This window comes from Alosa pseudoharengus, unplaced genomic scaffold (genome assembly GCF_046254945.1).
Source record: "Alosa pseudoharengus isolate Yale_2024_CS ecotype anadromous, Long Island Sound unplaced genomic scaffold, YU_APseudo_1.1 YU_APseudo_1.1_scf_19, whole genome shotgun sequence".
Classification (NCBI taxonomy): Eukaryota; Metazoa; Chordata; class Actinopteri; order Clupeiformes; family Clupeidae; genus Alosa; species Alosa pseudoharengus.
In genome coordinates, this window is record NW_027468657.1 from 7,958,209 (window position 1) to 7,984,813 (window position 26,605).

The 26,605-nt window shown below is 42.0% G+C and overlaps 2 protein-coding genes and 1 long non-coding RNA gene across 6 annotated transcripts in view; 2 read left to right on the forward strand and 1 right to left on the reverse strand.

Annotated features, from left to right (window-relative positions):
* Positions 1–1,073, forward strand: part of nfkb1 (nuclear factor of kappa light polypeptide gene enhancer in B-cells 1) — a 37,588-nt gene extending 36,515 nt beyond the window's left edge. For both annotated transcript variants that reach the window (XM_076291595.1, XM_076291596.1), the window contains exon 24: positions 1–1,073. This exon is cut by the window's left edge and continues 1,173 nt beyond it. The gene's annotated coding sequence lies outside the window, so the exon portion shown is untranslated.
* A 2,354-nt stretch (positions 1,074–3,427) lies between these two features.
* LOC143132222 (uncharacterized) lies at positions 3,428–16,216 on the reverse strand. The gene is made up of 3 exons (XR_012988264.1): positions 16,157–16,216; positions 15,993–16,028; positions 3,428–4,620 (listed from the first exon to the last, which is right to left on the reverse strand). It is a non-coding gene; the product is annotated as an uncharacterized LOC143132222 (long non-coding RNA).
* dgkq (diacylglycerol kinase theta) overlaps positions 12,922–26,605 on the forward strand; it is a 30,214-nt gene continuing 16,530 nt past the window's right edge. For 2 of the 3 annotated variants that reach the window (XM_076291599.1, XM_076291600.1), the window contains exons 1-4: positions 12,922–13,901; positions 18,042–18,121; positions 23,854–23,953; positions 26,005–26,090. In XM_076291599.1, coding sequence (XP_076147714.1) covers positions 13,694–13,901; positions 18,042–18,121; positions 23,854–23,953; positions 26,005–26,090 — 474 coding nt within the window. In that variant the 5' untranslated portion in view covers positions 12,922–13,693. The remainder of the gene's footprint in view (positions 13,902–18,041; positions 18,122–23,853; positions 23,954–26,004; positions 26,091–26,605) is intronic. The other variant, XM_076291598.1, reaches the window with a different exon arrangement.

The following is a 26,605-nucleotide window of genomic DNA, read 5'->3' on the forward strand; positions in this document are numbered from 1 at the left end:
TGCATGTGGTGCTGTTAGTGACGATGTCAGAGAGGACGGAGATGACCATGACGGCAGGAACAGGATAGAACTATTACTAGTGCTATGGTAACTGAATGATTTTATTTCAATGTTTATGTTTCTTTGTTTGTCTGTTTGTTTTTCATGCCAGTAGCTCATTCCTGCCTCTTTATGACACATTTTCATAAGCTGTGAGTTGGGGGCTCGGTCTGTTGGAACTGTTTTTGTTTTTCCTTTATTTCAAACTAAGGGGCTTAAACTAGGTGCTGGAACTGATCTCATCCACTGATGAACAATATATATATAAAGAGTTTGGTTCCAAAATGCTATATCCTCCATTTGAATGAATTTTCCTTAATATTTTTTTTTACATTTCATTTTCCAAGTAATTTCAGCTGAACTGTAATCAAAACTCAATCAAAACAACACAACTGCAATTTAATTGATATTACCTGAAATACACAATTAAATAACATGACTTTTTAATGTTTTTAAAAATGGAGATATAGCGTTTTGGAGCCAAACTCTTTATTTATATATATATATATATATATATATACATGCCTCTTTCCATACCTATTGTGGGGGTGGGATGGGGTGGGAGGATAGGGGACAGTGCTCTAATTCCTCTTCTCAGATCATTAAAACCTGTTTATTGTGTTTTAACTTTCTTTTTTCCCCCAATCGCTCCATATGTTATATTCCCTGTGGACGTGGCCTCTGAAGGCCTGTGGTTTTCTAAACCACTCCAATCCAGAGTTTAAACATCAGATGCATCAAAACACTTTTGTCCCTCTGGCTTTTTGACTTTTAAGAAGTCCAACTGTATATGACATCCAAGCATTGTAAAGTTATTTTATAGAGTTTTTTGTGTATTGTGTGTTTTGTTTGAGAACAACAGAACCAATTGATAAACCAAACCAAAGGTTTGCTAGGCACTGTGTCGTTTATTAGGGTTATATTTATGTCTGTGCCCCCTGTGTAATAGTGTGTTGTACAGAGGAAAAAGTCTGCTTTTTAATTGGTTTTATTGTTATACTTTTTTTTTATAATAAAAAGCTAATTTCATGATTCATGATGCTTGTTTTTTTGTATCTTTAAGGAGATGTGTATGTTTTATGACTATTTAGAAAGAAACTGTGGGAAATGTTTTATAGTTTTACACTCAATAGACCCACCACTTTTGTTAGCTTGTTATCATGAGTCAACTTTTGGTATACTTCCTTCTGCACTGAAAACACTATATGTTTAATCCCCTTCTTTAGTTATAGTAACTTATGTATGCATAAGCTCTGCATATGTTGCTGTTTGTTTTAAACAGGTCTTAAAGTAGGCCACTAGGTGGAGTAAGAGTTCAGGGTCTTGCCTTGAGCATTATATCTCAGTATCAAGCATAACATAAAAGCTGCAACAGGTATGTTAAAGCAAAACCAAAGACCTTAAAATAATCGTTTCAGTGGTTCATCAACACGTAACAGGGTGAACGGCACTTCTGCATTCGCTTTGCGACCCTTTATCGGCTATAACCGCACTATACAAGTTTGCCAGATCGGGTAGCGGATCTGAGTTCGATGGAATGAGACATAAGAAACTACAAATTTGACTTGCTTCTGATGTCGCAACACATCATACTTTCATAAAATCATGCAACATACTCTACCTTGTCTGTGGACATTGTTATTTCCAAAGCCGGGGCTGGATAAACAAATAGCGTGTGTGCGACAGAGGAAAAGTGTTTTGGTGTTGCTTTAACTATTTACCTGTATAATATTAATCCTTTATTTAATCTTAGTTAATATACATACTTTTCCAATCAGTGTTTTTACAACAAACACTTAAATGCAATATACACAAAATAAGTGATTTGACTGCTATAAAAAAACAGGCATTAGTAACTTCTTGTAAAAGTGTTCAAACCCCTATGCTTTTTAGTTCCAGATTAAAGCAGATGACACATTATTTTCAAATTTGCCAAGTATTTTACGTTCACTAATCCGGTATATGTGCTTCTCCTGGATATAGAAATCTAGAAGTCCAAGACCCAGGTTGTGAGAGTGCCTAACAGGGAAAAGAAGACTAAACAAGGGGATGTCTAATGCCTAAGGAAAATATCCAAGCACTTTGTTGTCCAACTGGGCCTCACTGGACTCCATAAAGCAGAATGGGAAATTAACAGAGCAGTACAGGTACAGATTAGGCCTGACAGTTTACCCATTCACATGGCGGTGGCTGCCATGTAAAGCACCAACCTGAAAATCAAGAGCAGTTCAGTGCCTTGCTCAAGGACACTTCCACAATCCAGGCTCCACACTTCTGAGTGGCCGGAATTACTCATGCCTTCTGAGACAATGTCGCCTCAAGTGTCAAGTGGAAATGCTACTCATGGTGCTTATTAGAAAAGGCTGTCCTCCAAACCAAACATCCAAAGGTATTAACTGGTGAGGGAGGTCACCACTGTCCACATATCGTCCTGATTATTCACCACTGTCCACATATCGTTTGATTATTCACCACTGTCCACATATTGTTTGATTATACACCACTGTCCACATCGTTTGATTATTTACCACTGTCCACATATTGTCCTGATTATTCACCACTGTCCACATATCTTTTGATTATTCACCACTGTTCACATATTGTTTGATTATTCACCACTGTCCACATCGTTTGATTATTCACCACTGTCCACATATCGTTTGATTATTCACCACTGTCCACATATCGTTTGATTATTCACCACTGTTCACATATCGTCCTGATTATCCACCACTGTCCACATATCGTTTGATTATTCACTACTGTCCACATATTGTTTGATTATTCACCACTGTTCACATCGTTTGATTATTCACCACTGTCCACATATCTTCCTGATTATTCACCACTGTCCACATATTGTCCTGATTATTCACCACTGTCCACATATTGTTTGATTATTCACCACTGTTCACATCATTTGATTATTCACCACTGTCCACATATCGTCCTGATTATTCACCACTGTCCACATTTTGTCCTGATTATTCACCACTGTCCACATATCGTTTGATTATTCACCACTGCCCACTGTCCACATATCGTTTGATTATTCACCACTGTCCACATATCGTTTGATTATTCACCACTGTCCACATATTGTCCTGGTTATTCACCACTGTCCACATATCGTCCTGATTATTCACCACTGTCCAGATATCGTTTGATTATTCACCACTGTCCACATATCGTTTGATTATTCACCACTGTCCACATATCGTTTGATTATTTAAATCCAGTGTGTATAACGGACATGCAGGTGTACAATCTTAAAGGGCTCTGCAGAAAACAAAGGGATTCTTATAGGCTACACTTTGCAAACAGAATGTTTTATTTTTTAATTTATTAATTTTATTTTAATAGATAGATGACTTATTTAGCCTTTAGAAACATATGCTACAGAATGAATGCATAATAACAAACCTGATTGGGGAAATAGGTGTATCTTTACATGGAATAAAGACTGCAGTGGTGTTAGATACTTTGTACACCGTTAATGCACTGGCATTCCCTTGCACAATTCCTTGCACCATGCACCAGGCCTCAAAACAGTAGCTTTGCTGGTTTAGGTTATGAGACTTAGCTGTTAGGGTAACATGTTTAGGTTGTCATTCCAAAACTATTACAGGCTATGTGCTTACTACCACTGTGTTGCAATGTAAGTACAGTGATGTTAATGTGTTCTATTATTCTTACAAATTTTGCAGATTGTTTCAGGCCTGTAAATAAAACAGAAACATAGCCTATATGACACCTGGAAATGGCAATTATATAGAATCAAATACATAGTAGTAGGTCTAATTTATTATTTCTAAGAGTAAACAAAATAAAGTAGGTTTCAAATTGGTAGTCATAGGGCAGGGTACTTGAATTTGAGGAGGACTTTAGGCCTGGCCTAACAGGTTATCATTTACTCTGTAGTTTTTCAGGTTAATCTGGTCTGGTTAGTCAGGATTTCACCTTCAGTTGGAAATTGTGTAGCATAAACTAAAGAGTAAAGGGGAGAGAGCATTTAGTGTCAGGGCACCTAGGCTCTGGAATGACCTGCCTGATGAAATCAGGTCAGCCAAGTCAGTATGCTCTTTTAAATCCCTCCTTAAAACTCATCTTTACAAGCAAGCCTTCCTTAGTTTTGTTTAAGTAATATACTTCATTTTGTGTTAAGTTTAAGAAGTTTTATTTCAGTGTCCTAAGTTTTATTTCAGTAAGTTTTATTTGAGTGTAAGTTTATTTTCCTTTTTCAAATTTATGTTAAGTTCTAATTGAATTAGTATATATTATTTGATTGTTATATTATTATGTCTTATTTGCATTTTCATTTATGTTGATATTGTACAGCACTTTGTAACTTTGTTTTGAAAAGTGCTATATAAACTAGATGTACCGCATAGCGGTACAAAATATAACCGCAGCTCAGTCCTGTACATCCATTCCGCGAAAATAAATCATATTAATGAATTTGTCTCCATCTTCTACTCCATCTTCCTGATTTGTCTCCATCTTCTACTCCATCCTCCACTCTTGAAACTTTTGTGTATGCTTGTTTGGAATGTGTTCCGCACACAAAGTAGTCTACTGGCGCTGCAAAGGTGAATACAGTAGATTTGTTTCTGGGCCAAAAAATTTGTAGCATTGTTATAAAACCTTTAAAATCTCTAAACAATCACAAGTAGGGCAGTTCATCACAGTCCATCCATTGCAACTGGACTGATGAAAGGTACACCTGTAGGCTACATTAAAAAAGAAATTAAAAATAAATTTTTAAATACATTAAAAAGAAAAGCAGAAGGTAGCAGCATAATGTATTTATTTATTTATTATTAAACAAAACAATCCCTGTCAGTTCCATGCAGTTTTCAACAGCTATCAAGAAGAGAGGTCATGTCATGGATTTTTGTGAATGTTTCTTCTTCCACATATGCATACGTTTAGTCATCTAGTTCATATGATATTCAGCTTTATTGTCAATGCACAAATGAAATACCAGTAGTCTAAAACAAAATGCCGTTTTACCCAGTGGTGCAAATAACTGACATGTCCAAAAGGGCCTTCATGAAATGCGTTGCGAGACTGTTCATACACATTTTAACGGGCAAAGTTGAAGAGCTACTGTCCGTTATTGTTTGTGCAAATAATATGCTGATTCATGTTCCCTTGCATTTTGCAACTATGAGGTTCAATGTTAGTCTGGCTTTCGCCAGACCAAGCTCAATCTTTTGACGCAATCTTTTGATTTTCACCCAGCCTAGTCCATGGTAGGCACCCGATAGAAATATTGTTTAATTTTGCGATTGAGATACCCACGCACTGGCGCCCCCCCTGCGACGTGTTCGCCCCCCGGTTTTAGAGCTATTCTAAATGCAAAAATGCATAGAGGGAGTTATGACAAAACCGTGACTGTTAACAAACTATAAGCTATATAAGGTAGGCCCTATGCTATTACACAACACAAATTGTCACTAGGCTATGCTGGCGACCCAAATAAAATCTCCTTTGGAACCAATGGCTTACACATTACAGTATCAAGCTGCCACCTCTTGGCGAAAAGTTAATAGTTTTGCATATCAGTAATACATTTCACGTAGCTGTGTGAATCACGGAAAGGGCGAATTAAGTGGACACTTCTAAATGGAACCCAACCCACTATACAGTAGCTCAAGGTCTGTGGCTAAAGCAGCCATAATGAAAGCGTTATCATTGTTTGGATACTTCACACACACATGTTTTTTAATCGCATAGACTACAACTACCAAGCTGGAATCAAAGCACATCGACTCCCCTCTCACACCCTAAACACGCACTTCGAACAAACAAAAAGCGCCTCAGTCTCACAGTATAGCCATAGGCAAAACTGTATCTGACCGGTGTAACATCCATCGCAAAGAATGATTTGTGTAGCACGTGCAACAAATATGTGTATGTACAGCCCTGGGCCCACTTCCCCGATAACGACGGAGACACGCTCTTAAGAGGGTTTTCTACGATTCATTTTACGATCGTTCGTTTGGTTTTTCCGACTGTTTCCCGAACATGCTCGTAGCGTGAACGCGCGTGCACTGCTCTTAAGATGCTCTTAAGGGGAGCTGTCCACGTTAATAGTTCTGAAATATTCTCTGATTTGACGGTGATGTCAGGTGACTGCACATCACAGCTATAGGCCTACCAATTAAACTTCGGATCTACACATTAATTCACATCAATACGAAAATAGAAACACTTTGACATCTGCATGTAAGCATCCCAAGTAGGTTAGGCCTACCACACAGAGACATAAATAATTGTAATTATTTTAAGATTAGATTGTTGCACCATGCAATAATTTTTCGCGGTGTCACTTAAGAACACGTTTGAAGATAAGAAAAAAGTTGAGTAAGAAAGAGAGGAAATGTGTAGGCTTAGATTTTGATGCAGTAGGCTACAGACTAAACCACATGTTGGTTTCTCTGCTTTTTACCTCATAGGCCTAATAAAATATTCACTTAGCAAAGATAATGTCAAACTATTCTGGCAACGTCTCGTTTCATAACTTGATTGCATTTTTGTCCGCTTTTCATCACATTATTATGACCATTAAATGTAGGCTATTTTGCACGCTAAAATCTGATTCATCACAGGTAAACACAATAAAGAATGGGAACGTAAATTGGATTATGTATTCTAAATTGTAATTCCTCTGTATGTCCTGTTGGTGACCTCAGTGAGAAGTACTGTTAAGACGCTCTTAGCCGGTAACGAGTACTCTGGAGCACTCGTAGATCTACGAGTGTTTTCACGACGCTCTTAAGCTACGATGGTTTCGGGAAACAGTCGGCAAATCTTAAGACGTTCGTAAGAGGGACTTTACGACGCTCTTAGGCTTAAGATGCTTTCGGGGAAGTGGGCCCTGCCCTGAATACATCTCAACGTGCGCTCTAAAACATCTGGTTTAAATGGAGATGTAGATCATCACGGGTGCAATAAATCTACATTGCAGCGAGTTGACACAAATTATTCACTTTGACGAATTTATGTAGTTTCAGTTACTTTACTTTGAGCCATGCTCTTCCTTACTTGAATCACCTTTGAAAATAGAGGATTGAAGTAGCCTATATGGGTGTTTGGGAATGAACTTTGACTCAGATGCTTTTTGAGACTTTGAGCAGAAATGTCCCAGCCCGGTGTTTAGGATGCATCATAGACAGGTTATCTTTCAGGTAGGCTATATATTTTCCATTAAAAAAACATCACGTAGCGAACGTGTTGTGGCTAACTCACTTAGCTCCTGTTAGTAGCCTAGGTTATGGTCATAAGCAAATGAGATGACAGTCGAAAGATACAATTAGTACTGTTATCAATTTGCTCGGTAGCCTATAAACGCATTTATGGTTTTCTACAAATAGGCTACATCAATAATCAAATTGGCCTCCATCACTCAACCATGCTAACGGTAACATTATTTTACCTACGTTCTGCTATTGATAGGATTAACATAGCCTACCTGCAGTAAAAAACAAGCATGTCCGATAAACATTCTCAGATTTATTTAGGCTTCAAGAGGAAATGGGAATTACATGTCATGCAGAAATCATCCTACCCTTAGACGTTCTCTGCGGTAAACTACTGTACAGTCTTGTCCTTGTAGGAAGTGTAGTGTCTTTCCAACCCACTTTAGATTAACTTCCAACAAAATTACATCTCACTGCAATGATGCGCCTTCTAGTGGACAAACGACTATGTGACGCCAATACCGGAAATGCAGCCAAATTATTATTATGACCGCCGCTAGCGAAGCGGTCATATTCTAGGGATTGTCAAAGTTTTTTTTTTTTTTTTTTCGTCATGTAACTACTTCCTGAATTTTTGGTCAACGATACCCGGGACACCGAACCACCGGGGCACATGAAATTTGGTGGGTATGTAGCCCCACTAGACATTTACGAAAAATTTCGTTTCGTCCCTGGGCCCCTTTTAACTTCCAACAAAATTACGTCTCACTGCAACGATGCGCCATCTAGTGGACAAACGACTACTTATCGCCAATACTGGAAATGCAGCCATGATGATGATGAATATTTATTTATTTTGGCTTTCTTTTAATCCTACTGAATTTGTAATTATGTATCGGCCATACTAATACCGATAGTATGTGGGTGCCTGTGTGTGTGTGTGTGCGTGTGCACCACCATCTACAGGCCAATGAGTGTACAGTCACTAAATGTACACATAACTTAATTTTTTAGACCCTAAACATTTTTTTAGTTTTACGAAACTTGGCATACCCCCAGTGAATGTCAGGTTAATCATACACATAAAATTTGGTGCAGTTCTGAACGTCTTAACTGAAGAGAGGGGCGATTAAAGCAGAATGATATTGCATTTTCATTTTTTACCGGGGGGGTGCAAATCACAAATGAGTGATTATGGGCTAGGTTGATGTGGGCCCTTGAGACCAACATACCATAAAAATTTCTTCATCCTCGGTGCCACGGTTCAGGTAGTTATTTAGGAAAAACTGCATTTTTTGGGGGGCCCAGCGCGGAGGCGGAGTGGCCCCCGGGGACCAAACAAAATTTTTCCGTAAAAGTCTAGTGGAGCTACATACCCACCAAATTTCATGTGCCCCGGTGTTTCGGTGCCCCGGGTATCGTTGACCAAAATTTCAGGAAGTAGATGACGAAAAAAAAAAAAAACTTTGACAATGAATCCCTATATGACCGCTTCGCTAGCGGCGGTCATAATAAAGATTATTATTAAATTATTATTATTAAGTTAACTGAGTTGTCTTTACTTTAATGTAGGCCTAGCCTAGTGCATCCTCTAGTTTGGTAACATGAATTCTAGAGGCGGACAGAGTACACAGCTTCATTACTTGAGTAAGATACCCTTTGCTAAATTTTACTCAAGTACAAGTAAAAGTACAACAGTCATGTCTACTTAAGTAAAAGTACTGAAGTACTTGTTTTTAAAAGTACTTGAGTATCAAGAGTACAGGAGTAGCCTACATTTTCTAAATATTGCATTACTACTGCCACAGTGCTTACATTTATGTACAGAAACGTCCTACATGGAGTTATGAAAAATGTTAATGTTAATACCTTGGAGAATGTAAAAGGAATTGAAAGTAAAATCAAGTCATTTTCATCTTTTTACCATGTTGCCAGGGATGGGCAGTATTTCTAATAGGCTACATGTATTTCAAATATGTATTTCAAATACAAAATACTATTTAGAGGGGATGCATCCCCTCTATTGAAATCCGAAAACTTATTATTATTACAGTGCATAAAAATGCACTGTACTGTTCTTCCTAGGCAACAACTTCTTATTATTATTATTCCGCTTACCACTTTTTCCATACGCTATTTCTCTTGAACAGTTTAACTTAGAAACTTCATTCAAACTTTGTAACGTAGGTATTCAAACGGACAAAGCTGCTATGTCTTTTCAACTTTGAAACTTTTATACTTTTTAAACTATTAAAGAAAAACTTTTTTAAAATCCCCATAGACTTAACATTGCCGATTGCCGTTAAGCAATTAGAATCCTATGGCAGGTGTTCAGGCCACCTGCAGCTTCAGGCTTTAAGCATACAATCTGGGTCAATTAAGACTACACATCCTATTCAACTGTTTCCTCTGCCCAAAACTGTTTCAAAATAAAAGTCCTCACTACAATAATCCACTGTTAAACAATGTAACCCATTAAACTACTGAACTTTTTACATTCAACTTTTAAACGGTCTACTTTTAAACTATCATTAAACTATCTATCTATTAAACTAGCTGTCTATCAACAACTTTTAAACTATCTACATTCAACTTTTAAACTTTTAAACTATATACATTCACTAGCTGTCTATCAACAACTTTTAACTTGTCATCAACTATGTCAACATTTTTCATCAACTATGACTCCTACCCACTGTAGCTAGTTAGCATGGTTAGCAAAGTTAGCATGTTAACATTGTTAACATTTTTAACAAAACTGCTAAAAATGATTAGCTAGGTTAGCTAAGTCACATGGTTAGCATAGTTAGCATGCTAACATGTTAGCATGCTAGTTACCATTTTTAGCAAAACTACTAAAAGTGATTAGCTAGGTTAGCTAAGTAACATGTTAACATGCTAGTTAGCATTTTTAGCAAAACTACTAAAAGTGATTAGCTAGGTTAGCTAAGTAACATGGTTAGCATAGTTAGCATGCTAGCATATTAACATGTTAGTTAGCATGGTTAGCATAACTGCTAAAAATGATTGGCTAGGTTAGCTAAGTAACATGGTTAGCATAGTTAGCATGCTAGCATATTAGCATGCTAGTTAGCATGGTTAGCATAACTGCTAAAAATTATTGGCTAAGTTAGCTAAGTAACATGGTTAACATAGTTAGCATGCTAGCATGTTAGCATGCTAGTTAGCATTTTTAGCAAAACTGCTAAAAATGATTAGCTAGGTTAGCTAAGTAACATGGTTAGCATAGTTAGCATGCTAACATGTTAGTTAGCATAGTTAGCATAATTGCTAAAAATGATTAGCTACGTTAGCTAAGTAACATGGTTAACATAGTTAGCATGCTAACATGATAGTTAGCATAACTACTAAAAATGATAAGCTTGGTTAGCTAAGTCACAAGGTTAATATAGTTAGCATGTTAGCATTGCTAGCATAGTTAACATGTTTAACAAAACTGCTAGAAAATGTTAGTTAAGTTAGCTAAGTAGCATGGTTAGCATGTTACCATTGCTAGCACTGCTATAAAACATTAAGTAGCATGGTTAGCAGAATTAAAAATCTTAGCATAACTGCTAGCAAAAATTAGAGCCATTCCAACTTTCAGTTATCGTCAAATATCTACCTATACACAGCCATTAAACTATTTGAATATCAACATTCATTCAACTTCCAGTCTGTCAACAACTTTTAAACTATTTACCTTCAGCTTTTAAACGGTCTACTTTTAAACTATCATTAAACTATCTATTAAACTAGCTGTCTATCAACAACTTTTAAACTATCTACTGTCTATCAACAACTTTTACACTATCTACATTCAGCTTTTAAACAGTCTACTTTTAAACTATCAACTTTTATTAAGCTATGCAACCACCATGTCTATCCTAGCATCACCGTAGTAACCATCTCTGTATTATCTGTTTTAACTATACATGATATTTTATATCACAACTTTAGCATTTTCATGCACTGGTAATTCCTTGGAATTGCATTTCTAGTTATTATTATTTTTCTTTTTACCTTTTTGTGCGCGCTATTCAGCCCAAACCGCTTAACGTACAAATTTGGTTCAAACACCGTTCCGTAGATCTTCCAAGGCTTTACCGTCCTATCCGTTTTTCATTTTTGAGAAGTTTATACTTTTTGAGATATTTGTAATTAAAAGTGTATTTTTCCCCCATAGACTTGAATGGGGGCTGTGATGTCATAATAGAGCCAGCTGCGCTCGTTAAGTAGTTCTCAGAGCAGTTCCCAGGCTAATCAGAGCACTGGCACAGGTGTCACCTGTGAGGAATTCAACTGTCTCAGCCTCTAAGCATACAATCTAGCTCTACCTGAACTACACATCCTGTTAAAGTGTTTCCTGTGTGTCAAAATAAAAGTCCCATGCATTCAGCATTATATCTCCAGAACGGCTTGACGTACATGCTTCAAATTTGGTACGAGTGTTTTTATGGACTCAAAGATGAAGTGAGTTGAAGGTTGAAGGTCAAATGTCAAGGTCAAAAACACCTTGAGTGTGATATCTGAATAATGCCATGTCACACAAGATTCAAATTTGGTTACTCCAAAAGCACCTTTGCAGGTATCACAATTACCCTACCAACAGCCCCACCAACACCCTAACCAGCAGACTGCAACCCCTCGTATAATTCCTCGGAATTGCATTTCTAGTTTGTAATTGAAACACTTGAAGCGAAAACTATCATTAACTTGTTCAGAAAATTGAAATAGCCTGGCGAGGTGGGGTCACGGGTTGGCACATTCGGGATGGACCTGCTGCGTCTTCATTGTTTCGTCCATGGTTTCGTCTCTTATCTAAATCTGACCATGGAGTTGACTTTGGCGGAAAGCTGAAGGTGATCGCTGATAGGCTGTCCCAATCAGTGGTGCCTGCACAATCCAATCACGTTTGAGAGGGAAACAACAAATTGAGGGATTCCGAGATTTTAACGGGTAGCCTACTCACGGTTATGGATAGAAATGTAGTGGAGTAAAGAGTACAATATTTGCCTCTCAAAATGTTGAGTAAATGAGTAGGCTACTTCCCAAAAATGATACTCGAGTAAAGTACAGATCCCTCAAAATTGTACTCAAGTACTGTAGCCTATAAGTAAATGTAGGCCTACTCCGTTACTGTCCGGCTCTGATGAATTCCATGAGCTAGTCTGGATATCAGTTTCATTAGTAGATAGGCCTATATAAAAAGCATTGAACAGATATTAAGATAATAAGACATTAACAAAGTATTGCCATATGGTTGAATATTGATGTGTCCCAGTATTTAGGCTAACTGTGCCCCAGTAAACAAGTTAAGGTTTTTTAACTAACTCCTGTTGTCTCTTTGGCAGCAGAGTATTATTATTATTGTTATTATTATTATTATTATTATTATTGTTATTATTATTATTATTATTATCATCATCATCATTAAATTGGAGTTTGACACCCCTGCTATAGGGCCTAGGCCTAATTGTAGAATAAATTCTCGTCTGAAGCACAGCAAACCTATGCTGTATGGGCGGGGGTGGGCAGGCATATTCCTGCAGTTAGTAGGCTAGGATGTCCTTGCTAAGTGTACCAATCTGGCTGTGTGTCCGTATGTGTCGAGAGAGAGAGAAAGAGAGCGAGAGAGAGCTGGGGCGTGCTCAGGAATCTTTAACAGCTGCCCTCTCCTATGTGTTCTGAGGGCGGGATGATGGAGTGACGACGACCAGACGGTTCCGTGTTCTACACCCAATACGAATTCACACAGCAAGCAAGGAAATGAGATTTCAAAATGATTCCACATAAACATTCTAATGGCATCGTTGAGGACAGGCGACGATAAGTGACTGCGGGTGGAATATAATGTGCTTGCAGGCGGAAGTCGTGCGTGCTTGTGTTGTCGAAAATCTCGCCAGCCTTTAAGAACATGAAAACAAGAAGCACGTTTGATGCCGAAGCGGTTGTAAATAGTCGGTCTCCTCGTCAATAGAGTTGGATTCTACCAAATAACTGTTTGATCCGGTGACATTGAGGACGCAATTTTAATACCATTTTGTTTTAATGGTCATTTTGACAGTCCGTAAACAGCGCTTGGAGGCAAGCAACGGCGTTCAGATTTTTTCTTGAAGTAGCCTATTTCTGAAGTCGGTTAGTCATGAATCTTTTTTGTTTACGTTAAGTAGCCTAACCACGTCTCAGTTTCGACTATTCTAACGTAGCCTAATCATATGCAACTTTGTGGACAGAATCGGCGGTCTTTGGATAAAATACTATCCCGAAGAGGGTGAACCATGGCTGGTTAGAGAGCCAACTCTGAAGTTAGAATGACTTGGCGTGTGAATGGCGTGGTTTAACACAGCATCCGCACAGGTCGTTGTTGCTGACATCTGGAAGTATAGCTATATTTGCCTTTATCATAAACGCTTCTGTAAACTTCAGAAACAGCAGCTGTTTTCATAATGGCAGATAGCGGTCGTGTCAAGCAAGTCAGTCCAAGTGGGAGCCCCCATTCCGGGAGGAAAAAGACACAGCAGTCGCCGGGGTCTAGGACGAAATACCAGGTCAACGCTCCAGGACACTGCTTTCGGAAAGTGACCCTCACCAAACCCACCTTCTGTCATCACTGCAGTGACTTTATCTGGGGACTGGTCGGGTTTCTCTGTGAAGGTATAGTACAAGCCGAGGTGTCCTGGCTGTATAGCCTAATGCCAGTGTGGTTTGATGATGCCAGACCCAGAATTACTTAGCCTACAGCTAACAGCACAAAATGAATTGTATTGTTGTCATTTTTACTCAGGGAAATGGTAGCCAATGCTTTGGTCTTCTCTTAACCGAAGCATGAATGCCAGTTTAACTATTAGGCTACCTAATTTCTCACTTCAGGTTTAATTATTAGGCTACTGTGGGCTGGGGGACACTGGAATCTCCTGTAGGTTACGTTGTTTGCTGTGGTTGTTTCCCGTAGGATATCCTTTAGAATGCATGCCCCCCCCCCCCCCCCCCCCCCCCCCCACACACACACACACACAGTAAATGTTTAAGCAATTTGTTCCTGTCCATGTCCAAACCAGTCTATGGTCCAAACCTGCATACTGTGGACAGTGTGACTGTAGTGCTGTATAAGTATTGCATGATCCAAACGACTGATAGCCTACAGTTGTTTTGATAGGACATAGAGTAGGTTAACAAGCAAGGTGAACATATTGCCACCATTCTGCAACCTCTGTAAGGTCGTGACCCCATATTTGGTATTCTGTGAGCAAGACAATTGACATGTCTTAAAGGTGAGTTCAGTGCCATTGAATAGAAACAATATTTCAGTTGGTAATAGTATCAGGCTGGAGTGTGTCCACATCATTTGCCCTCCTTATATACATCATTAACTCTGTTACACACAGCCCTTTTTAAATTATATATATATATATATGTGTGTGTATACTTATATACAGAACTAACTCTGTATGAATACTGTTGAGAGAGAATGACAGAAAGAGGGTGAAAAAGTGTGTGAGAGAGAGAGAGAGAGAGAGAGGGAGGGAGACAGTTTTATAGAGGCTGGTGAGCTGTCACTGATGGATGTTGCTGGACATGGTAGGCCTGTCAGTTTGGATGGAGGGTAGCAATCGATTGACTCCTGCTCAGTGATGTGTTGCTCCGCAGTTGTGTTTTTTGGCCATTGCTGCCTTAATCTCTTCAAAAGAGCTGATTTAATGATTGCAGCGCCTTTCAGCCGGGACGAGATCAGCCGTGCCCATTGATCCCGTCTGTAAACACCCCCCCCCCCCCCCCCCCCGTGTTGACGTCTGCCTAATTAAATAATTAAATCGCCTGTGGTTAATTGGGAAGGTGATGTCATGAACTCACGCTACAAGGCTCTAGTTGTGTGCCTGAGCTGATTTGGGATTGCTTTGTTTTCAATAAACCACCAGATAAAGGAAAGGGATTTTTCATAGATCTGTTCTTTGAAGTCTTCCGTCAAGCCAGCAAGAGTGACATACTGACAGAGGGAGAGGCAGATATTGACACTATGCAGTGTTCTCTCCAGTCTTCCTTGTTTCCTCTTCAGAAGGAAACATGGTGTGTGTAATGTTATCAGCAGGAAGAAAACTGCATTTTTATAGTAAATCTGGGCAGCACCTTGTCAAGCAGGCTAACAGTTCCAGTCATTGGCCATATCTGTGTGAAAGGTGGTTTCGCCAGCCTCCAAGACAAAGCCGACTTAGTGCATTCCCAATAGCATGTGAGTCACCTTTTACACGTTTCCCTGAGTGTTACAGAACTTTCTGTCTTTCGGTTGTGTTATATTCTCCCTTTGCCTACTTAGCTAATAGGCATAGCCTTGTTAGCCAGTCGATCTTAATAGTTATATTTGCCTTAAATTTAGGGCACAGTCATCAGCTATCACACATAATCACCACCTAATATGCACCCGAGGTGTAGCGGACCTCTCCCTTAGCTGATCATTTCTTATCAGTAAGAAACACTGGTCAGGGTGTGGACATATGTGTCCTAACCTAACCTAGGCCTAACCTATCACAAATATTCTTTTAGATGCGTTTATAACTGTTCAAGTCCATAAAGAACCCTTCTCATTTAAGAACGTGTTGACCCCAGGTTTTTTACACTGCAAATAATTAGCAGATTTTGTTTTAGAACATTGAACAGACCTCAGATGTATTGTGTGAAATGGAAGCAATTTCAAGCATTTTGCCTATAAGGCAAAGTAGGCCTTTTCATCTAGGCAAAGCACTAAAATACCTGTGGTGTTTGGAGTCACTGTTCGATATGGTGAATCTGTATTGAAAGGGAGAAGAAATCACTGGTATAAATTTCATGCTGTATCTCACAACCAACATGCTGAGGTCAGGCTGCATCAAATTCAGCCTCTCTGTGCAGAAAAGGAGCAGACATGCTTTTCTCACCCTAATTTATCCCTCTCAAACGTGACAGAATCTTGACAGAAGTTGACGGATATAAATCTACTGTCACCTCAAAAGGTGACGTGACGAAAAGAGATGGTGAAGTAATCATATCAGCTGCATGTTGCGTCACCACAATGTGGGAGGGGAGCACAGAGTGTGGTGATGGACAGCTCTGGTGTTACCAGGCAGATGGAGGGAGGGAGGGAGAGAAATAGAGAGATTTATCAGTGTTGCGCAATATGTGGCTGTGAAGTCGTGATTGACTCTTTTGTGGTTGGCATGGCAACAGATCATCCAATGGATCCGGGCAGGCTGCATGGTGCACACACACACACACACACACACACACACACACACACACACACACACACACACACACACACACACACACACACACACACACACACACACACACACACACACACACACACACACACACACACACACACACACACACACACACACACACACACACACACACACACACACACACTGTTGCGCTCTCCTGCTGAAGATAAACAAGGCTGCCCCTCCAGGAACTCGTGGGAATCCCTCTCTGGAACTCAAGATGCAGAAGATCGATGGGATGCTGGGGTGGGGTTGTGGGGGGGGGTAGGCTGTATGTGTGAATGGCCTGCACTATTGATCAGATGTGCTCGTTGAGCAGTTAATATTTGTTGTGAACCAGGCACCGTCACTGAGCTAGCAACGCTTCATGCACCGTTTGTACAAGTGATGAATGGGTTGCACACTGGGTCAATAACCTTCCAAAAAGCAGCCAAGGCCCCAAACAAATAAACAGGCTCCGCAGTTAGTCTACAGTAGACACGTTACATTCAGCCAGACCCTAACGGTTTGTTGGCAGCATCTTTCTAAGCAGGCCTGGGCCCCAGAGTTCCGCCACTTGGTCTGTTCACAACCCTGACGAGACGACACGCTTCCTGAGCCCCTCTCGACATCGCGTCGCGGTCACGCCGGGAGTGTGTCTGCTCACGGCGCAGGGCGTTTGGTCGCACGCTCCGGTGGGGTGTTTTGATGGTCCGCAGGTGACACCGGTGGCCCTTGCCATAATCCTCCTGTGCCCTTTCGCCGGGGGTCTGTAAATAGATGAAACCATAGACACCGGCGCCACCGTTCTGCTGCAATCAATGCATATTAATAGTCATGGAATAGTGCCAAGAAGGCTGTGGCGAGATGACAATCGGCTATCCATATCAACATCAATCCAAAGCTTTGCACTGAGCAGAACTACGCTGAGCGCCACGGAAACCACTGAAAATGTTTAAAACAGGAAATGGCTTTTCTTTCAGTCTTGTTAGAAATGTTGCTCTAGTGGTGCACAGTGTGTTTTGGGTCTTTTGAGAAGGGTTTCCCAATTGTCAAGCGCCAGCAGTTGTAGCCACATACAATTATATCCCTCAATTATAGTCCCATCCTGTCCTGTACTAAGAGAGTGCCTCTGCTGGGTTTGGTCTATATATAGAACAGCTGGGAGTTATTAGCCTAACTAGAGAAATTAAGTTCTTTGCTTGTCCCTCATACATGGCCATTTCACTGTGAAATATATAAATACATTACTAAGAAACAGCGCATTATTTGGAAAGTAAAATGTCAGGGCTGTTGGTGCCTATCTGCATCAGAATTCCAAAGGGCATAGGAGAAGTGCATCACGATGGGCTGGATCAGTTTGTCTTAGTGTATCTACTGTCTGCATAAGAGTGCATTCCTCTTGATGGGACCATGTTAGACTGATCAATCCACCCTTGTTTGCCCCCCCCCCTTTTCTCCTCTCTTACCCCCCCCCCACCCCTCTTCCATCCTCTTTTACCCCCCACCCCCCTTTTTCCTCCTCCCTTACCACCCCCCGCCCCCCCTCCTCCTCCAGTGTGTAACTTCATGTCCCATGAGAAGTGCCTGAAGCATGTGAGGACGGTGTGTTCCTGTGTGACTCCCACACTTGTGCGGGTAAGTAAAGGCACCTTCCGTTCCTGACCGTTGCTTTTAGCATGTCTATTTTTGCCACCAGACAAGCACTTAAGGGCTTGTCCAGTCTCCTACGCTAATGTGTTAGGTCGTAAAATGATATGAAGTCAAATGGTGCCATCATGTTGGTGCCTTGTCTTCAGGGGGATTGGGAACGTTGGAAGTCTTTACATCACAAATTAGCTCGAATTGCAGTGACATTTTGTTTGTTTGTGTGTGTGTGTGTTCCTTCTTTTGGGTCACTGGCGGGCAGCTAAGCTTTGCATGAATGCCCCTGTGAATGCCAGTTTAAGCTCATAATTGCATCTCGCAATGCATTGGCATCTCGTCCACTTTCGTGAGTTTCACAAAACTGTTGTGCATTAGTTAATGGCTTCATTGGATCGATGTGATGTCCTGGCAGCTTCTGAGGAGACGTGTCTGAAAAAAAAAGAGTGCTCATGTCTGGGTTTGCACTTGGGCTGGACATTGGATTTGGGTATGTGCGTGCGTGCTTGCACGCGTGCGTGTGTGTGGGTCTCTGTGTGTGTGAGATGGCTGAACGTCTGGATGAATCTTTCTCTTGCACATGATTATTGCATTAAGGTGCACTGCCAGCAATGGCTTCCCTTTTGAAGGGCCGTCCCGCCCACAGCATGCTAATGACGGCCTAGCCTAGCCGTCTCAGACTGAGGAATGGAGTGCTCTCATCAGGGAAGGACCAGGCTGCTGTAGCCCGCGGCCCTGTGGGTGGGAGTATTTATTCGAGCACTTAACGGCGCCCAAGTAGGACAAGCAGATAGCCCAGGCCGCCTCTCAAGCAGGCCGCCCTCCACATCAGAGAGCCGTGGGAATGCCATGGGACTACCTTCTGCATGATGACTCAAGCCGTAGCACACGTTGTGGGCAGATGCTGTGGCCGGTGTTGTTGCTGTTGTTGTTGTTGTTGTTGTGTGTTGAGTGCTCTCTCGTTTTGCAAGGCTCTGACTGAGTCACCAGCACCACAGCACACAGGCAGAGTCGGCCTTGAAGGAGGCTTGAAGAGCTGTTAATGGGCATAATCACACAGCCCTTCGCCTCACGCCCTTGGCCCCCGGCTCCCCCTTCAAACACCCCACCATTCTAGCACAGTCCCCAAGGATGGAGGAGAGGCCGAGGATGCCTCCTCCCTGGGGGAGTTCGAGGCTGACCCTGGATCAGATCTGCTGCGACTCCGGGGCTGGAGTGAGCTGCTGCCTGCACAGCTGATTATGCCAGAAAACCTCTCTGTCTCTCTTCCCTTCTCTCTCTCACTCCATTTCTCTCTCTCTCCTGCTCTCTTTCTGTCTCTTTCCCTCTCTCTCTCTTTCTCTTTCTCTCCTTCTCCTGCTCTCTCTCTGTCTCTCTCCCTCTCTCTTTCTCTTTCTCTCTCCTTCTCCTGCTCTCTCTCTCTCTGTCTCTCTCCCTCTCCTGCTCCCTCCCCAGAGAGCAAGAGCAAGGACAAACCGGGCCCAAACAAGCTGAAGCTAAGAAAATGAGTTAATAAGGACGTTCTGTACGACTGTGCTGTCCTGAGGAAACCGCCCGCCCGCCTTACTTAGCCGAGTCACTCACGCCCATTGTCAAAAGTTGTTGCCGCCAAAATTGCTGACACAGAAACAGAGTTGATTTGGTCCTACCTCAAGAACAGTCAGAAGAGCAGAGTATCTCAACTGTCGCTTCAAAAACTGTGAGATTGTAACAGGAAATGGTGAAGTGATGGGGTAAGAGGGTGGGCGTATGTACACTGAGCAGTAATAACCAAGACCTCAATGCTCTATTAACCTTTGAGCAGTTCTTATCGGTCACAAACCTTTCTTCAGATAGCTTGCACAGCTCAGTATATCATTACGTATTCTGACTTGCATTTACAGCTGAGTTACATTGAACTTTTATTCACTGTCTGGATCCCAGAGAAATCACTGAAAACCTCTGAAATGTTTCTCTTTTGAAGACAAAAAATTGCAAATGATTACACTTCATTACATCTTTAAAGCTTCTAGAATCTAAAGCTTCTGGAATCTCTTTTCAAGACTTGAAACAAATAATTACAAATGATTACACTTCATTATATCTTTAAGAAAAATCAGGCTGCAAAATCCTTGCTGAGTGAAATGGATGGAGTCCCACACCTTTATTTAAACATGCATCTATTTGTGGCACCACTGCATGCACCTTTTGAGAAAGCTGCAGCTCCACGGAATGTCTGAGAAAGCTATTAACAGGAGCATGCTACCTGCAGGATCAGAGGGAGGAAGTGAGGTCACATCCTGTAGGATGCTCTGCAGTCTGCGGTAGGAAATCTCACGGGAGAGCAGCAGCAGCTAACCAGGAAGTGTCTCCAATTTGGACAGGAAGTGGTTGGCTGTGAGAGGGTGGAACGGGTCGCCGCAGCGCTGCTCAAGGTCACCCACACTCAGACACAGCAGGCAGGGTGGTCACCAGAGATACAGCTGCCGTGGAAACCGCCGGGATGAATGCTCTTGTTTTGACAACCAGCTCAGGGGGTGTTTGTACATATGAGGAAGTGGTGTGTGTTTGCCAAACATTTTCAAAAAGTTTATTGAAACATATAGTCGAGTCAAATATGAGCAGATTGCATACTGCTCTGTAAGTACATGCAAATAAAGGGCTTCTCTTACAAGTTGATTTTCATTGACTTGCCTGAACCATTATATAATCCACATTTGCAGGTCTTTTGAGGCATATGTTATTCCTTTAGTTGAGCTGCTATTTTTAGTCTGTCAGGGAAAGCAATTTTCAAGATTCGTCCCTCGGTGATAAGGTGTTTCTGATGCAAATATGAGCACATGCGCGCACGCGCGCACACACGCACACACACGCACACACACGCACACGCACACACACACACACACACACACACACACACACACACACACACACACACACACACACACACACACACACACACACACACACACACACACACACCTGCAACCAGGCACAGTGCAATAACCTATATGGTATGTCAGTGCTTGAGTGACTCCTTGGTTTGCTGAAACAGGATGGCAGGTGTCCAGTTGTTAAGTTTGCGTGATTCCACTGAGACTAGAGTCTGACGCTTACACTCCCTCCTCTGGGGCTGTCTGATTGATAGAATGTCAGATCTTTTCCCTCATTACAGAAACTTCCAAAGTCTGAAATCCTGGTCTATCTCAGTTTGGGATGACTAATATAGATTATAGATGACTAATATATAATAATAATATAATATATAATATAATAATAATATATAATAATAATATATAATAATAATATATAATATATAATAATAATATATAATATAATAATATAATAATATAAATGACTAATATAGAATATAGATAGATAGATATACATACATACACTTTTTTAGGTATTACAGAAACATGTTTCCTAAGAAGTCTAAGAAAGTCTAATTTTACATGTGTGTAATGAAGTCACCTTTAGTCACAGACTGTTGTTGATGAGTTGCTCTTATGAGGCAGTCATTTTTTAGAGTTCTTTAGAAGTGCAGGGCAGAAGGGCAGTCAAATAACATTCCATATTTGCATTGCTTAAGTGGGAGTACACACCATTACGCACACAAAATCAGACACGCGTGGTCATCTATTGTGGATATTATTGTGTGGGCTGTCTGTACAGTTAAGTCATCAGCATAGCATCCTTTGGTCCAGTGACTCAGTGAACTCAGTAGACACACTCATGTGTAGTGTCTACTGTACACACACACACACTTTCCCTCCGTCCGTATCTCACTTATTCCAACTACTCACACACATCCAGTCAACTTAACACTGATGCCGAGTTGAAGATGGTGTTCTCTCGGGGCTTTTAGCGCCCCAGAGAGTGAAAGAGAGAACACTGATATCTTCTATAAGTTTCATCATGGTGGAGCTCAATGACTCATGTATTTCACAATGGAGAAATGCTTTGTCAATTGAATGATTTGAAGATGGGAAGGACTAGTACTAGTGATTCAGCGTTGGAAACAAAAGCTCTCATACGCCTGCTATATACTATACATAGTATGTTTAGTATATGAGTTGGTGTATAACTAACTTGTTCTCTGTAAGGCAGTTAAAGTATGAACAAGGTTTTTGAGTTATTATCTTCAATTACCAAAAAAGGTTGGTTGTCGGAAGTGCTTCGTCACATCTTCGTCATATCTCTCAAAAGCAGGTGCTCTTTGGTTTCAAGGGAATACTTCTTGTCTTAAAAGAGTTGGTTTTACCAAAAGATTCCAAAGGCCCATGCTTTTTATAGTTAAAAAGCCTTTAATTTAAGTGGGCTTACGCATTGCGACAAAACATGTCTTCATCAGGTGAAGAGATGATGCTCTGATGAAGACATGTTTTGTCGTAATGCATAAGCCCACTTAAATTAAAGGCTTTTTAACTATAAAGACAGTATTAAACACTGTAGGCTGTAAAATGGCAACAGCAAAGGCTCGTCCTGGTCAACATTTTTTTTTCAGGAAACAAACAATAACAATATTTGTCCTCTGGTGTTCGTTGTAACATTACCAGTGAGACTAGTAGCTTATCCTGACCGGACGGCATCCGCCACGAGGCTGCAGGGCTGGACTGGGCTCTGGACAGTGGTGATGAGGTGGGGTGGAGGGGGCTATTTAAAGATCACCCCAGGCTCATCCTCCAGCCCTCCCCCGAGAGGAAGGAAGTGATGGGCATCTCATACTGCTGCTTTCCCACCATTCAGGCGCACTGACGGGAAGAGGGATCGTCGCTCATCCCCGCAGGGCCGATAAAGCCCCCCCCCCACACACACACACACACATACACACCACCCCCCTACCCCTACCTTCAAGTCTATTTAAGTGCCTTCTGGAAGACAAGGCTATACTGCAGTGCTTTACTCAGTAGTATTCATACAGGTTAACAATGAAATAATGAGCCGTTGAGCTGTTTGGGTTTTTGGCCATCCACATTTGGCCTGATTTAAATTTGGCCCACATATTTTAGGGGTATTCCTGATTTTCTCCACTGGTCATTGACAGACCAAGGCCAAGGCGAGTTTTTAGAACCCTGTTCTTTACTGCCATCAGCACTGGTTCTGATGAACTCAGTAAACAGCCATAAATCTTTTGGAAAATCCTTCACAGTCTATTGACTCAATTCTGTGGCTGGCACGGGGCATCTTTCTCTGGGCAGCGAGAGTTTGGCACGGCCGCCGAGGTGTCTCTCTCTCTCTCTCGCTCTCGCTCAAGGTCAGCGGCATCATGGCCAGTGCTGCAGTGCCATGCCAAAACTGTGGAGTGAGAACCGACGGCGAAGGCAGCAGGAGAGAGGAGAGAGGAGAGAAGAGGAAAGGAGAGGAGAGGAGAGGATAGTAAAGGAAAGGAGAGAAGAGGAGAGTAGAGAAAAGGAGAGGAGAGGAAAGGAGAGGATGCCAGCCAAAGAGCCTCCATCACAGTCCTCGCCGCTTGCCTCACGTTAGAGGAGTGCGAGGAGTGGTGATGCGATCCGACGCCCCTGATCGCCATGGTCACGGCGACCCCGCTGTTCTTGCCGCGGTGCAGTGCTTCATTATAGTTCAGTCAGCCTAGAAGAATTAGTGGAATCTTTCCATGAAACTTGAAAGTATGTTCTAATTCTCTCTCTCTCTCTCTCTCTCTCTCTCTCTCTCTCTCTCTCTCTCTCTCTCTCTCTCTCTCTCTCTCTCTCTCTCTGTCTGTCTGTCTGTCTGTCTTTCTCCAGGTGCCGGTGGCCCACTGCTTCGGTCCAGCTGGTCAGAAGAAGCGTTTCTGTTGTGTTTGCCGAAAACATCTGGAGGGCAGCAGTGCGTTGCGCTGTGAAGGTGAGTGTTGGTTCCCGGTGCGGGGGTTCCCCTAGTTCCCCCAGTTCCATCCCCGTTCCTCACAGGACCGGGTGTGACAGCAGAGCACTGCAGTCATTTGGGTTAGGTGCAGTGCTGGGTTAGGTGCAGTGCTGGGTTAGGTGCAGTGCTGGGGTAGGTGCAGTGCTGGGGTAGCTGCAGTGCTGGGGTAGGTAGCTGCAGTGCTGGGGTAGGTAGGTGCAGTGCTGGGGTAGGTGCAGTGCTGGGGTAGCTGCAGTGCTGGGGTAGGTGCAGTGCTGGGGTAGCTGCAGTGCTGGGGTAGGTGCAGTGCTGGGGTAGGTGCAGGGCTGGGGTAGGTGCAGTGCTGGGGTAGGTAGGTGCAGTGCTGGGGTAGGTAGGTGCAGTGCTGGGCTGGGGTAGGTGCAGGGCTGGGGTAGGTGCAGTGCTGGGGTAGGTAGGTGCAGTGCTGGGGTAGGTAGGTGCAGTGCTTGGGTAGGTGCAGTGCTGGGGTAGGTGCAGTGTTGGGGTAGCTGGAAGTACCTGGCATGAACAAGGAAGAGCAGTGACAGCAGAGCCTGTTCTCACCCCAACCCCCGTCCCATTAGTACTCATGATTAGAGTAGAGAGGTTATGGTGCTATACTGCTGGCACAGATATTGTTGATGATGCTACAGTACCACTAGTAGGGCCGTTCACACCAAGAGCGATAACTATAACAACAAAATAATATGAATGACAACGTCAACACATAAACTATAACGACAACGACATCATTGGGGAGAACGATATTGTTGGGGATCACTTTGAAAGTGATTTTTTAAGAACGATGAAAAGCTGACAGCCAATCAAAATCTGTCAAATTTTAGCCATCACATTCATCAACACGAAGAGAGACTTTCCTTATCATTGGTCAGTGTGGACCCTTTTATCGTTAGAGTTAGAGTTATCTTTATAGTTAGAGTTATCTTTATAGTTATCGTTCCTGGTGTGAGCGGCCCTTAACACTGTTCGATTGTGCTACTGATTGAGTTAACGTGTGGAATGGCTGTGGTGTGGAGCAGAGTGTTCTACTGGAGGACCTGCAGACTCGGCCTTTGCTTGGGTTACATAATTGGAATGAGAGTGGGATTGAGAGAGGGGAGAAGGGGGGGGGGGTAGATTTAAGCTGAAAGCCTTTAGGCTCCTCTACCTTCTTTATATTCCACAGCCTGGCAGGGGTCGGATCCAACACGCCAAGTTCCCATTCGGCCTCAATAAAGAGTCCCTCTGCACCGCACCACACCGCACCACACTGCACCACTCCCTCCTAGTCTTTCTCCTTTAATCCTCTCAGCAGTGTTTTTTCTCTCCCTCTCTCTCTCTCTCTCTCTCCCTCCCTCCTCTCTTTCTGTCCCTTTTCTGTTATTGCTCATTTGTCAGCACCAGCCTCTCCTGTTTGATGGAGAACTGCGGTTGCCATGGGAATGGAGGATGGTCTTTTCTAGGGGGCTGAATTCTAAGAACAGAGCGTTGATTCACGAGAAGAGAAAAACACTCGCAAAACACACACACACACAATCACACTCACATACACAAACAGGGTATACACATACACACACAAACACTCACACACAGAATGCACAAAGCACAGACAAAATATCTTAGGCCAGCTCTATCCCACACGAGCCAGTGAATCTTTGGCTTATTGATTTGCATTGTAGTTCTCCTCAACAAAGCTATTTTTATTCTGACAGCAATAACGTTTCCTTTTGCATACTGTATCTAACCAAAGTGTGCATAAAGATACAATCACGTACCAAAAAAGTGTCTGGAACAATAGGGGGTAGTTTCCAAGCTCTTTCCGCTGTTCTCACCTTATCTTGCTCTCATCTTGGTGTCATTTCTTTTATAGCCTTATGCATTCAAATGCCTTTAGTTTGTGATTCGGTCACTGTGTGTTAGTGTTATAGATGCAAATCACTTGTCCTCATGTGACATTTTTGTGTGTGTGTGTGTATGTGTGTGTGTGTGTGTGTGTGTGTGTGTGTGTGTGTGTGTGTGTGTGTGTGTGTGTGTGTGTGTGTTTGTTTCAGTGTGTGAGCTCCATGTCCACAGTGACTGTGCTCCCTTCAGCTGCAGTGACTGTCGTCTCTGCCACCAGGATGGCACTCAGGACTATGTAAGTCTGGTCTCCGAGCCATTACTTCTCTTCCAGTCAGAGACAGTACTAATAGACTACACAATTAATAGGCTTTTCTTCAAAGAGCAGTCAAGTACTGGCTCGATGGTGTTTCAAGCCCCCATTGTCGACTTCAAGGCACCTAACCCTAACCTTAACCCTAACCCTTGCCTAACCCTAGTGCCTTCCATGCAGCGCTGCCTGGAAGACTATGTTGGGGGCTTAAAAAACACCAAAAGGCCAAGCGCTGTATGTCTTGTACTGTATGTGCTTTCTGTGAATGGAGCATGTGAATCCACTTGAATTTGCCCTTGGGGATCAATAAAGTATCTATCTATCTATCTATCTGAATCATTAGCCTCAACACCATTGTTAGCATTAGCATAGTAGTCCATCAGCATAGAACGTAATATAACGTAGCTGTAAAAATAATGTATTTGGATTAATATGCTTTATTGTGTGTAATTGTTCTGTTATGTATACTTTGTTGTGTACTTTGTTGTGTTTACTTTGTT